General features: G+C 41.0%; 1 protein-coding gene across 3 annotated transcripts in view; it reads left to right on the top strand.

Moving 5' to 3' along the window:
- Positions 1-15,292, top strand: part of LOC149816238 (uncharacterized) — a 41,843-nt gene that overhangs the window by 2,944 nt on the left and 23,607 nt on the right. For all 3 annotated transcript variants that reach the window (XM_089987214.1, XM_089987215.1, XM_089987216.1), the window contains 4 exons: positions 409-1,777; positions 2,015-2,294; positions 2,604-2,711; positions 2,815-3,093. In XM_089987214.1, the coding sequence (XP_089843340.1) occupies positions 409-1,777; positions 2,015-2,294; positions 2,604-2,711; positions 2,815-3,093 (2,036 nt within the window). The remainder of the gene's footprint in view (positions 1-408; positions 1,778-2,014; positions 2,295-2,603; positions 2,712-2,814; positions 3,094-15,292) is intronic.

The following is a 15,292-nucleotide window of genomic DNA, read 5'->3' as shown; positions in this document are numbered from 1 at the left end:
GACATGGGCACATCGTCCATATGCCACTGGAATAGTTCAACTTTTATGCAAAATAATTCCCAATTTGGAGTCGGTTCTTGCAATCTTTTATTAGTTTATTGAACCCCACTGGTAGTTAGGAATTTTGAAGTTCAAACATAGTGACTAGCAATTCAGCAATCTTACTGCCGTTAGCTTTGCTTGCAGCAGCTACTTTCTTTTGCATGATTCATATTTGTTGACTTTATTTTGTGCTCCGAACACTAGGCATTTGGTGGTTGCACACATTCATTACATGTTATTTTACAGTAGAAATTAAATCCATGAAATATCCTTGGTAAATTATTTTAGAATTAACGCCATTGCATAGTGCTGCATATTTCACTAATTTCTCTCTCAAGCACTAAGTTTGTTATTTTAATTAAACAGGTGGAAGGAAGACAGCTGGAAGCAGTTGGTTGTCAGTAAGTCAAGGTATTGCTGAGGATACTTCTGATTTTGTTTCCGTGTTTGCTACAGCTGGTGATGGATTGAGTGAATCTGTTGACTATCCAAATGAATACTGGGACTCAGATGAGTATGAAGATGATGATGATGTTGGCTACATGAGACAGCCCATTGAAGACGAGTCTTGGTTTCTGGCCCATGAAATAGATTATCCAAGCGATAATGAGAAGGGAACTGGGCGTGGTAGTGTTCCTGATCAGCAGGAAAGGCCTCCAACGAAAGATGATGATGATCAATCTTTCACAGAAGAGGACTCTTACTTTTCTGGTGAGCAGTATTTGCAGGCCAAGAACATTGAGCAGGTTGTTGCTTCTGAGGACCCAATAGTATCTATGACTGAAATGTATGGAAGAACTGATGAAAATGATCTGATTGCTCAATATGATGGGCAGTTGATGGATGAAGAAGAGCTAAACCTGATGCGTGCAGAACCTGTTTGGCAGGGTTTTGTTACTCAAACAAATGAACTTATTATGCTGGGAAATGGAAGAGTCTTAAGTAAGCATGGACACCCTCGGCATGATGACCTGTGCTTTGATGAAGACCAACATGGTTCAGTTAGGTCTATAGGTGTAGGGATTAACAGTGATGCAGCTGATTTTGGCAGTGAAGTGCGGGAAAGTTTGGTTGGAGAAAGCAGTGAAGGAGACTTGGAGTATTTTCCTGATCAGGAAATAAGTGTTTGTGGATCCAAACGGGCACAAAAAGAAAAATCTGAAAGGTCACGTGAGAGGCTGGGCATGGACAACATGAGGGCATCTAAACCAGTTTCAAATAAAGACATTTCTGGGCCTGGGAATGATAGTTGTGCTCCTGGAATGGGCTATAATGTTGGTGGATTTTCATTCCCATCTCCTTTGAGAGCTGAGAAGATGATGAAGTCCGGATCTGGTAAGGTTTTTTGGTCAAGAAAGAGCGATGGGATGGCTGGTGATGATGACACTGATGATTGTGGTAATAGGTTAACTGAGAACGGTGACATCGTGGCTTCTTGGAAGGGGAAAACCAGTGAATCATCATCTAGTAAGAGCTCAAGGGATGAAGATATCTCTGACACAAGATCAGCACAATCTACATCATCAACATTTTCAAATTCAAATTATGGCTATGCAGAAAGAGAGTGTGCGAGCAATGCGCAAGATGAGAAAGTAAGTGATGCTAGGGAAGAAGATGCAGCAACATCCCTGGAGGATGAAGAAGTAGCTGCTGTTCAAGAGCAAGTGAGGCAGATAAAGGCGCAGGAGGAGGAATTCGAGACCTTCAACCTCAAGATTGTCCATAGAAAAAATAGGTGAATTTTGTTTCTTGATTCTGGCATTCCACAATCGGTTAGTTGATATTTTGTGTTCATGAATATTGGTAATTGTTATATCTAACAAATTTAGCGTCTTTCTCCTGCTGGAGTGCATGCATAGCTTGGGTTGGTCTGGTAACTCTCTAAGAAGAGTACCTCTAAGTTACCTGTTTTCCTGCTCTGATTTTGGCTACTTTATGTCTTGCGTAACTGATTTGTTATCTTTTTGGTTAGGACCGGTTTTGAGGAAGATAAAAATTTCCATGTGGTCCTGAACTCAGTGATTGCTGGCCGTTACCATGTTACTGAGTATTTAGGCTCTGCTGCATTCAGCAAAGCTATTCAAGCGCACGATCTGCACACTGGCATGGATGTCTGTGTCAAGATCATCAAGAACAACAAAGATTTTTTTGACCAGAGTCTTGATGAGATAAAGCTGCTTAAATTTGTCAACAAGCATGATCCTGCTGACAAGTACCATATTCTTCGGCTCTACGATTACTTCTACTATCGTGTGAGTGGAATTCATTCTTCACTGCTATCTGTTTATAAACTTACACCTTCATATATGCAGCTGTCTTACCGGGCTAATCAAGTTACTTTGAAGGTGCCTGTCATCGTTTGTTAGGCTAGCTATAACTAAATCTGTCACAGTGACTCTTGTTGTGTGATCATTATTTATGAGTTTGATGTGTTAGTTATACCCACATGTTCAAGTGGTTTAATATTTTCAAGATGAGTCTTGTCAAATACAATGAAACTGAAAGGATTCTTAAATAGTTTTCTTGTACGTTTATGTGAACCTCTTTTCCTTGTTGATCAGGAACATTTGTTGATTGTGTGTGAACTTCTCAAGGCAAACTTGTATGAATTCCACAAATTCAACAGAGAATCTGGAGGGGAGGTGTACTTCACGATGCCGAGATTACAGGTATATTTGCTGAAAGTTTGTTTGGTGGGCCAGTCGATCCTTCATTTTGCTATTTTGTCTTTGAAGTCCATTGTTTATCCTACTCTGGTAATTCCTCTTGCAGTCTATTACCATTCAATGTCTGGAGTCTCTCCAGTTCTTGCATGGCCTTGGTCTCATCCACTGTGATCTGAAGCCTGAGAACATTTTAGTGAAGAGCTATAGTAGATGTGAAGTTAAGGTCATTGATCTTGGCAGTAGTTGCTTCGAAACAGATCACCTGTGCTCCTATGTTCAGTCTCGGTCTTATCGTGCACCAGAGGTTATTTTGGGCCTTCCCTATGATAAAAAGATAGATATTTGGTCTCTTGGTTGTATCTTGGCGGAACTTTGCACTGGAAATGTAAGTTGATTATGCTTTACTTTTTCGTTATTTGTTTGTTTGTTTTTTCTATTAGCAATTAATGAAACACATATTGCATCTTGAAACTTGATTTTGTCATTTCGGTTCTCATGGTGCCTTGGTGGTCTGGTATCTCTAGTCTTCTGGTTTGAATATCTTTGTTTCATCTATCATACATTGAAATCACCACGTTCTATTTAGATTTTCCTAGTTCCAGAATATGTTGACCATCTTTGCAACGAAAATGGTGGGAGAGCCTGGGCAACCATGTTTTCCCTAGCCGTAGGTGTGGACTAGCCAAAGCTTAGCCTTGTACACACAAGATTTTTCAAAAATTTTAAAAAATAAATCTAAAAAGTAACATGAAATTTGTTCTAAGGTTCAAATTGAACCTTAAAATCGTAATATTCTGCCTTAGAACATGAGAACCGTGTCATGTATCTAACTGAAAACTAACAAACAAAAATGCAGATTAGCATGAACACAGTTAAAAAGGTAGACAAACAACTAAGAAATAAAAGAGAACAAATCAAATCTAGAGTTTATGCATGAAGTAGCAAATACATCTTTAAAAGTGCGCACTACTATCATAGAGACATATGCTACGCTACCTTCACAAGCCAATTGGTTAACTAGTCCGCAAGGCATCCAGTTGACTAGAGTTTGTCTAGTCTCACATTTTACTACACGATGAGCATCAGAACTTGCAAAATTGATGTTGACCATTATGATGTAACCAGTCATTGTGTTGTTTGGTTTGGGCTGTGACCTGCTATATGTGGCACGGGATCCCGAGTGTATAAATTTTCTAGTTTGTAAGCCATGTCACATATACTGGAGCTGATATGTGGTACAACATGGCCGTTTTGTAGAAAGGTGTGCAAGGGTGCAGCAACTTAGTTGTATATATAACACATAATATGCATAGTATTTTTATATAATGCAAATAGAGAACTCCACTAAAATATGAAGAAAAAAAAGTAGAAATAAAAAATTCGTGTATTATATAATATGTTTATATTTTATATGTGGCAGCACCTTTAAGCACACATCACCCAGAAGTACCAGCATTAACGTGGTTATGCTGGTCATGACTCTATTTACTATTTGTAGTAACTATATTTGAATGCACCTGCTACGTAGTTAACAATGTAATTTATAAAAACAGTGTGTATGATTCATTCTTCAAGAATCCTATTGTGTTAAATGAATATAGAAATGTTGTATCATGTTTCTGGTATGTATGGAGCAGAAAAAATGTTCTTTTTAATTGACAATTTTAAATGAAGTTCCTTCTAAAATAGATGATATATGAGTTATTTTGATGATATTTACTTTAAAAATGTAAATCAAGTAAAAAAAACACATTACCTTGACAATTCTATGCCACCTATTGTTACACTTGGAAGGGACATTGATGCTCTTATGAAGAATAAAAATGTGGGTGTATGTTTAGGAAAACCTAAAAATGTGGTAGTGTATGTTTAGGAAAGCCTAAATGTATAGAAGTGTTAAGCAGTACAGTTAGCACAACTTTGGAAATGATAATTTTGTCCCATGCAAATTTTTATTTGCTGCCTGCTGTAAATTTTGAGCTTTGCGACTTTTTTAACTAAGTTCTAGTATCGGTTGAAGAAACTCATGAAATATGGGTTAACCTCTTATTTATTTAAACACAAGTTTGGGAACTATGTCACATGGATACTTCATTTTAGCCTCCACATATATACTAGTCATATTAAAAACTTCATAAAAATGTCAATGTGACATAGTTTGGGAACTGTTGATTACTTTTTGGCTGATCATTTTTTTTGCGATGATCAACTGTTAATTACTTTTTACTGAAATGGGTATGTTAGATATTGGAAAAGAAGTGGTAGATGTTGAAGGGCTAAATAATTTTATTTGTAAGATTCAAATTTTGCTTTAGTTTCCTGTTTTATTTCATGCTATATTCCTTCTAACCCTACTCTCTTCCTGAATTTCATATTATTGATCCCGATCAGTCTTGTACTTTGTATTGTTTACTAAAGGTTTCTTTTAGTATTGTAGTCTATCCAATGTTGTGAAAAGAGTTGAGACGTAGCAAACACTCCACCAAATATGAAGCGAGGCGTAAGCCTCGAGGCATAAAGCGTAAGCCTCAAAAATATATTTTTAACTTCACAATTTTATTCACAATTTGATATACACAATCTTTACAAAAACCAACACATTCACATTCAATTACATGTTCATACATAATCACATGCACAGTCAATTAATTGCACAATCTTTACCAACCTGTACTCACAGTCATTTAATTTCACATCAAGAAGAACATAATCACATGTACAGTCAATTAATTGCTGCATTCAGCCAATGTCATCTTCCCAGGAGTATGCAATGACCAAATAGAGAAAACATAACCTGACAGAAGAGGAAGGAAATATACAACATAAACATCACATTATCGGTAGTATAGAACAGTTTCCATAAGACAATTTAGAAGTGAATTCTACAAAGAACATTGCCTACCATAATGAAGTCAAACAAAAGATCCCCAAAAAGATTTTTCTATATGATAAAAACAAAATTCTAAAATGGCTCTAGTTCCATGATGCATAAAAAAATTCAAATATTTTGAATGACATGAACAGTTTCAACAAGTCCAGAACAGAGATAAAATCAGTCTGAAAGGCGTAGATAACAACATTAAGCAATATCATTTTCTAGTACATTGATATGACATGGATATCACAATATTACAGATGCTGTACAATCTTAAAATAAAAAAAAAATGAAAATGATGGTCAAATTCTGCAATGAAGTCACTAACAAACAGTCTTTACAAACCTACAGTCACAGTCAATTAATTGCACATCAAGGAGGAGGAGGGAAGAAAAAGAAGAAAAAATGGAGGAAGGAGGGAAGAAGAAGAAGCAGCAGCAACAAAGGGAAGAAGAAAAAAGAGGAGGGAAGAAGGACGAGGGAAGACGAAGAAAAGGAGGGAAGCTATGCCACACGGACTCGGCTAGGGGGTCGACGCACTCGCGTCAACACGCCCTGACACGGGTGCAGACACGGGTGCGGCTTCGGACATGGGGCAGACTCGGTCAATGCACCTGGGCCGAGTCCGTTCACTTTATAGACTCAGTCAACTTTGACCGAGTCTATATTCGTCCATTTTTAGGGCAAAAAACTAAAAAAATCAAATTTTTATATATATATTTTTTAAAAATATATATAGCCAGCCTGTGTGCACAGTCACATGGCCAGCTCTATCTTATTACTTTGATCGTTCCCAGTGCTATCTTATTAATTTATTGTTATATATATATAATTATATATATTTTAAAAAAATTATATATATAGCCGAGTCCCCGTGTCCAAAATTTTTGAAATTGCGCCGCACCCATGTCGCACCCGCACCCATGTGACATAGGAGGGAAGAAGAAGATAGAGAGAGAGGACTCAATCGAGTTGTTCCTCTCTTCTTCTTCTTCTTTCTGGAGAGAGAGAGAGAGAGAGAGAGAGAGAGAGAGAGAGAGAGAGAGAGAGAGAGAGAGAGAGAGAGAGAGAGATGGTGTCTGCCGCCGGTGGGGACTGGGGAGCAAAAGAGGGGAGACGAGGGGTGGGGGTGCCCTAACATCGGGCCACCTTCCCCCCTTTTGTTTTGTGTTTTTTTTAAATTGATTTCGGGGACCTCATTTGACCACTTATGAATGAGATGTGTGCCTCACCCTGAGGCATTGTGCCTAAATGTAACGACCCCAATCCATACCCTTTAAAAATGCGGATTTTTTTTCTTCTAAGAGTTGCGGAAACCTTCCCAGAGATCTGGGGTCCTCACAGTTCCACTTTCCATTGAATAACCCATCCACCACAAACGAAGTTGCAATTATCATCCATATCAACCAACTAAAACTCTTTTATTAATGAGTAAGAAAATTTCAAAGACAAGGTTTTCTTCCACTAAAAGTAAAGTAACAATTACAGAAATTTAAAGAACTAAAAGACTAAAGAAAGAGCCATTATGTCCTCCACTGAAGCTGACAAGCCCAAGTATAACTCATCAATCCCCAGATGCATGTCCAACTTCCCTGTTCACCATTTCCTGTGAAAAACCAACAAAGTAGGGTGTCAGAACCGAAATTCTGAGCACAACTACTTCTAAAGAAACCAGGTGAGAAAAAGAACATGGATAAGATTTCATGCAGTGATTTGAGTGAGTGCAGATATAAAATTTGCAACATCTAAATATCCATAACTACCAATAATTGCATTTACTCACCAGTCAAGAACAGTAAACAGTGTCATATATTAATAACTAAATAATCAACCCTTTCAGCATGATTTCACAAAGTAATTTATATGCTACCACCAAATCATGCCATGATATCAAGAATGATTCAAACATGCATGATCTAATGCATAACAGAAAAATGCATGATTATGTGCAATGTATGATTTTTTCGGTTATCTTTTATTTAAGTTCCATCTTTCCATATGCATGCCCTATTAGATGCACACATCCTTAAGTTCCTCTTTTTAATTACCGTGGCCCGCGGATACACCAAACGGGTACAAACCCCGAGGTTAAGTCGGTTCCCAGGGTAGCTTAACACACAATTTGTATTTTATTACTGGGTTCCAACTTAGCCCTCGACCGATATCAGGAAACAACACCATCCATCGGAACATTAGACCTCCACATCTAATGTCGGGGACACAAGGGACACCCCACGCCCACAAGTGCCACTTCCTTGGTACCATAAACTCACAGTTGTGACTAACACACCACTCCCGGGTAAAGTGGCGGGTTCTCCCTAAAACCGTGGCCAGGAGAAGAACCTCAATATCGGGTTCAGGGGCAACAATGAACACAGAGTTTTTGTATCCTCACAGTCTCCCCAAGACCGGATAACTAAGATTCTCATACTCCAGATGAGATATCCCAGAATGTATATTACACTGTTCTTATTCATTATTTTTATTTAAAGTTCATTCTTTAAGTTTGCAACACCATATGCAAAAGAAAAGTGAAAACCCGCATCCTCCCTTGCGGGGATCCATTCGGGACTCCAGCCCGTATAAACCACTAGAACAGTGTAGTAAAGTGCAAACCATCTTATGTGGTTTAAGTGATGCATCTAAAAACATATATAAAAGAAAACCCAACCCACGACTCTCCAGGCCGGTGATGGTCCCATAGGCCATCGGTGCATCACATAATTAAACCAAGTAGTGTCTCATTTACAACACTTGGCCAAAATGCCAAAAGCATATATATTCATGCAAATATAAACCCAAACATATGCATGTCATAATTCATTCATATGCAATTACAATATGTGTGTTACCTACATCAGATATGGATCTTAACCAATCCATGGTTTCTTTAAGGGTGTGAGTGTACATGTACCATTTCACATATAAATCAAGTGTACATGTTCAAGAAGACTTACTAATAATTGAATCATGCTCACACTCATGCGTACCATAGTCATAACAGTCAAGTGAAAACATAAATCTCCACGACAAGTGTATCCCAATGCACATCCATATATGCCAATATAACCATGGACATGAAACAACAACACTCACAAGCATGGTTTCAAAGATTCATGTGCAAGGATTCACATATTTATACCAAAATATATGTTGTCATCCCTTGATTAATTTTATTATATCATGTGAACACCCATGCATGTAGATTCAAGCAATAAAGCATTAGTTTCATGATTTCTCATGCCCATGAAAACAACTAGACAACGATATCCAAATCAAGCATAACAAATCAAGTCTAAGCATATTAGCATTTTCATTCACTTGTATGCAAGGAGCCAGGTCTAACACGATTAGCTAGTATTTCTGAAAAATTAAAGTGCTAAGCTAAGCTTCCATATGAGCCATACTATACATGAACAAGGATTCAATCGACCTGTCATTTGTCCACAAGCATGGACAGTTTAGGAAATGGCATTTACCATATTTTCCTTTGTAAAAATATAGTCCAGCACCATTCGGCTGGGCTTGGCAGGGTTCCACACAACCCATGATCTTATGCTATCCTTCCACTCAATACTTATAACAAAACAACAAGACTAAAATTGTCAAAAACTGCATAATGGTCATGCTAACTGTAGCCGAATGCGCACTTATAAAAGAATTTCTATACATAAAATGACTTATAGTTTATTTACAAAAATATACCCAGCAACACTATGGATTTGATTGGTATTCTTCTTCACAATAGTGACATTGCCATTTAGATGCACCATTTTGCATCTCACAAGTAATGTGCTTATTCATCATCAATTTCAGATAAAAGGATGCTAGCCCTCCATAGTCACTCTTCAATGTTGCGGTTAATTCATGTGATTGTCCTTTAGTTCTGGGCTCACCACAAATATGCCATAGACACATCCTGTTAATAGATGTTTGGATCACAACCCAGCTGCTAGCACTGTCGCAACCTTGTAGTTGTAGCCTTACCTCTATAGTGTATGATCCATTTCCTCGACTTAAGGAATATTACAGCATTGCTAGTTCCCAAATAGGACCAGCCACATAAATACCTCATACCTAGAACTGGAACATTCCTGTGCATGTCCAATAAGACCAAACATCAAATACAACTGCTCATTGTAGCATGATTTAACTTCAAATTTACCAATGAATTCTCATCTTATAATAACCCTAATTAATGATATTGTAAATGCATAAGTCGGCAACCAACATCCTTGCTGCATCCAAGTTAGAGAGGTTTCCTAGTAACTAAATTTGGTTTCCAAATCCTGAAGATGTCAATCCAGATCTCAGTCTTCATATGTTATCATTTACATTTATCCTCGTGTATATATATATATACCTATTACACCATACGACTGACGATTTCACACGATAGCCAAACATATAGAACAAGTTGTTGCTTTATTCACACACACAACACCTGGACCAGACTCATTTCTATTAACACTTAAAAAGAGTTCTGGGTTCCCCTAACCCATCAAGACTTCCAACATTGCACGCTTCAACAAACCTGTAACGCCCCAAAATTTCGACTTGTGATTTCGAAAACCTTATCGAAAAACCTTTCAAAGATTTAAAGTTTATTATTTAAAAAACAACAGCGGAAGACATTTAGAAAGGGACACAAGTCAACAATCCTGGGTACGTTAGCTGAAAAACCATCATTCACATGTACAACATCTTAAAAGAATTTAAGAAATAAGGCAATCGATTAAAATCTACAGTTTATTACAAAATGGGTCTTTTATTCCAAAGTTCAATAAATCTAAGAAAAACTCCAAAAAGTCCCAGAGCTGATCCGCCAGCAGAAAGGAAATGAATCTTGATCCACGTTGCACCACGCCATCGGCCGCCAGTGAAGTCCTACTCCTCACCTGCCCATGAAAATAACAAACTAGTAGGTGCACGAACAGATAAGTAGAATGAAAATAAAACAGGACATTCATAAGATAAGCAATTATGATATTTAAGCAGTTAAAGCAGTTGTAGTCTATTCTAGCAAATGTAATAAGTGCAAAGAGAAGCAGTGTAAGTCTCAGTCATCTATATCTATTCATGAATATATTATTTAAGTTCTGATATTAACTGGCCTGTGGGTACGCACAGACGCGAAATGTAGAAACAGCCGAGACCAATCCGGGGGTTTATTATGTCAGGTGTTTTCATTAACCCGGATGGCTGACTGAGTCCGCTCCTAAGGGGACGGTCAGTGACCAAGAGAGTAAATCCCCAAAGGCATTCGTGGCCCAAGGATGCATCCAACTTCTGCAGAAGTGCCTGGGAATTACCACCTAGGATAATTTATGGTAATCCCAATTCTCCTAACTCCGATGACTGGGGAAAATCGAGTTTTTTGCTCGTGGGGTGGTTGTTAACAACCTGTTCATCGGAGTCTTTGTACCATCCATCCTCTCCCTTGATGAACCGTGAAGATCAGATGGGTACGACGGGGGTTTCTTAACCGCCGCCCCATCCTATATGCTCTGGTCCATTAGACCCACTCGAGCATCTTGCCTGTGAAGGCGAAATAGTCACCATTTTATGTGATCTCAGCATTTTGCTAATTGCACTCATCGAGGTTGCCACAACCTCATCATCCCACCATCGTAACCCACATGGGACGTACTTGTCCAAAAGTACGATCGTACCTTCCTTAAGGTTCGATTACAATAGCAATTGCAGTGCATTCTGATTCTATTCACAAAGTCTACCTTAAGTATGCAGTCTCAAAGGAGTAATCATGCAACATAGACAATTATCAGTTAAGTAATCCTACACGTAAACAGGCATGCCAATTAAACTACTTGATGAGTCTACCCAAAGAATTTACATTATGTAATTTCAAAAGAATCACAAAGAGTAAACTTTGACCAGTCAATATTTCTTCAGATACACAAGTATGCAAAATAACTATTCTATCTCAGAAGTCTTATTTTATTTTGTTCATATATACTATTCGTGCGACTTTCCCCTACCTCGGGATGTCTTGCAGCTGCGTGCGTCTACGCGTGTAGATGATACGAGGCTCGGGCCGCGGAGCCAGAGCGAGGGTCCGATGCGAGGTCTGCAACAGTGCTATGTTAATAATAATGCGGAGCAAAAGAAGGACAATCCTGTCTATAGGAAAAAGAGAGGCAGCAGAGGTGTGCCCCTGCTGGCCGAAAACAGACAAGCGGTGGGGGAACAAGCCCCAACCTAAACATAGCGCAGTGGCAGGGGGTCACCCCTGCCGACGGCCACCAAGTGGCAGGGGCTGAGCCCCTGCCAACGGCACACAGTGGCAGGGGCTGAGCCCCTGCCGACAACAAAGGATGGCAGGGGGCCAGCCCCTGCCGGAAGCACAGGTCGGCAGGGGCCAACCCACGAAGTGGCAGGGGCTGAGCCCCCTGCCGACAACACAGGTCGGCAAGGGCCAGCCCTGCCGACAGCACCAGACGGCAGGGGCCCAGCCCCTGCCGAAGGCACAGGTCGGCAGGGGCCAACCCCTGCCGACAGCACGAAGTGGCAGGGGCTGAGCCCCTGCCGACAATACAGGTCGGCAAGGGCCACCCCTGCTGACAGCACCAGACGGCAGGGGGCCCAGCCCCTGCCGAAGGCACAGGTCGGCAGGGGCCAACCCCTGCCGACAGCACGCAGTGGCAGCAAAAACGGGTGCCGCAGGGGCCACCGGTCCCCTGCCGGCACTCCGGCGATTCGCAGAGGGAGACGGGGACGACAGGGGCCGCGTAGGCCACCTGTCGGGGCCATGGCGACACAGAGAGGCGGTGGGAGGCCGCGGCAGTGGCTGTGAGCCACCTGCCGGCCTCCTGGCGAGGTGACAGGGAGGGGGGTCGCAGGGGCCTCAGGTCCCCTGCCGACACCCCGGCGATCCCCTGCGAGAGAAGGGGACGACAGGGGCTGCGTAAGCCACCTATCGGGGCCCCGATGGTACAGGGAGGCAGTGGGAGGCCTGCGGCAGCGGCTGTGAGCCTGCCGGCCTCCCGGCGAGGTGACAAGGAGGGGGGGTGAGGAAGAAAAGAGGGAGGAGAAGAGAAGAACGACGTACCTGGGGGGGGGGGGGGGGGTTCCCGGCGTCGGCGGCAGGCGCAGCAGGGAAGGAGACCGGCGCGGGGGAGGAAGCTCGAGAGGGCTGCGAGACTCCCCTCGCCCTCCGACCTCTCTCTTAAAGGCGAAGGGGGGCATCGGAAGGGGAAACCCCTGGTGGGTTTCCCAAATCCTCCCGCAAGAGAAGGGGGAGAAGGGGGGGGGGGAGTGCGGCGCTCGGGACCCTGCGTCGGGTTACGCAAAACCCTAACAATAAAAAGGGGCCCGGGTCGGGTCCGGACCCGACCCGGCCCGGGTCCAAACAGTTTTTTTTTTTTTTTTTTTAAAATGGGATTTTACAAAACCTGCTGCCAATTTCAAAGTCTATGACTCAATGTTACATTGTACTCTAAAATTTAATCTCATCTTTTAGCCCGCCCTTACCTACATAAAATATCAACCTCCAGAAAATATCTCCCACATCCAACAGTCATTTACATCATTCCAACAAAGGAGAATATCACAACAATCATCTTTGAATGATGAACATTACACGGATTCAAATATTTTCTTTTTAAATTTGATATGTTAAACAAGAATGTATCAAATCTGTATGCACAAAATGAAGGATAAGTTTTATACTAAAAAAACAAAGGATCTGATACAAAAACCCAAAAAAAAGCATAAATATCTTTAGCCCTTTCCACACTATGACATACAACATATTGAAATACAGAAAAGTAATAAACTCACAAAAAAAATGCTAAACATCGAGAATTAATCATTAAAGAGATATAGATTTTTGCATAACAACAGGCTGGAAATAAAAGTTACATAGAAATCCCAACAGATCCTACATTATAATCGAAAATCCCCAAAAGAAATTTCGAACCACACAAGGCATACTTGAAATAGATATGTATGTAAAAGCACAACCACCTTACTACCAAAGGTTCACGGTTTGGGGCTCCCCAAGCACCTAAACCCCAGATCCTCCCCTCACGGTGGATTTCCAGCAACCATTCAGCCGAAATAACAAAGATAAAACCCCCAAAAACAAAATTTTTGTTTTGTTACTCACGGTAACCCCTCCACACACACACACACGTGTTCGAACCCCTCATCAGGAAAAATCCGAAACCCCCAAATCATAGATTTGGGGTTTTAGGTTTTGGGTTGACATAACCCCAAATCCTACACTCAAACCCCCACATGGAATCGAACCTATGTTCGATTCCTCACCCCGATTCCAAGGAGCACCGTACCTTATCCGGCGATCCTTCCGGTGATTGGAGGTTGGGGACGTGAAACAGGACCGACTGGCGTCGCTTCTTGCTGCTGCCGTGACCGGGGAGCTCGCTGATGGCTGCTGGTTGCTCGTCGGCGACCTCCTCCTCTTCGATGCACACTGACAGAGAGAGAGAGACAGGGGAAATGAGAGAGAGCCCGAGAGAAAAGGCTGAGTGAAGAGGGGCAAGACCCCCTCTCCACTCCCCCCTTTATCGGCCCCAAGCCCTCTCCCTTTGCCGAGGGGCGCGGGGTCGGTTACGCCCTGCATAACCCCCCTGCTGTTTCTGCGATCAGGGTTAGGGTTCTCCCAGAACCCTAACGTTGGCTGAAGGTATCGGGCAACCCTTATCGGGTTGCCTTAATAAAACCTACCTTCCCCCTTTTAAAATCAAGAGGGTCGGGTCCGGGTCCCATCCTGTACCCGCGACGCTGGGTCCATTATCAAAATGGACCCGGTTCGTCAATAGTAACGGATCCTTAGCTGGATCCGGGTGGATCCAACTGTGGGTCCGACCCCCTTGTTCCAAAATTTTCTTATAATTAATATTAATTATTTATAAAATTCCGAATTTAACATTATACATAAATTTTTTTAACCCCCATCAATATGGATCCGCAAGTCGGATCCATGTGGGTCCAACTGTGGATCCTCGAGTCCACTTAATATATATGTATATTATATTTCTATAGTATTACCAATATTAATATTATTTATTTATGATTATACACATATATATATATATATATTTAGATATATATAAATATATATATATATATATATATATATATGGATCCGGTATATGGATCCCATACCCATCTACGCACCCCTATTGAATGATTATTCTCCGAATTATTTAATTAATTAAAATTATTGTACTTATACGTACATATCAAATTTACGAGGTAATATATGCGGAAAACCCCTTTATGGGTCCTGAATCTGCAATTTGGATCTAGGCCCAATTTGCCTAATTTTATAAAATTTTCGGGTTTTACACTAAAGGCGTATGAGGCGCACGCCTCAACCACTTTTGTGCCTTGGGCTTGCGCCACAAGGCAAAAAGCCCCTCACCTTGAGGCACGCTTTCAACAACACTGAGTCTGTCATTGTTGCATGTTGAGTATCTATCTTCGTAAGGACAGGTATGTTGAGTATCTATCTTCGTAAGGACAGGTATGCAAGAGTCTGAGTTGTTGCAAGAAGCTCATGTTCGTTATTTAATAAATGAGTCCAGCTTAAGCTCAACACAAGGCTGGTTTAGTTAAATGAGCCAATCTCAACCCTCACTTAGGCTTGTTAGGAGCTTGATATGCTCATGTTAAAAGATATAAATATTTTATTATAATTTGTGTGCATTTTTTGGCAAAAAGT

This window comes from Nuphar pumila, chromosome 14 (assembly GCF_984573655.1).
Source record: "Nuphar pumila chromosome 14, dmNupPumi1.hap1.1, whole genome shotgun sequence".
In the NCBI taxonomy this organism is placed as follows: domain Eukaryota; kingdom Viridiplantae; phylum Streptophyta; class Magnoliopsida; order Nymphaeales; family Nymphaeaceae; genus Nuphar; species Nuphar pumila.
This window is presented reverse-complemented; position numbering and strand designations above follow the sequence as displayed.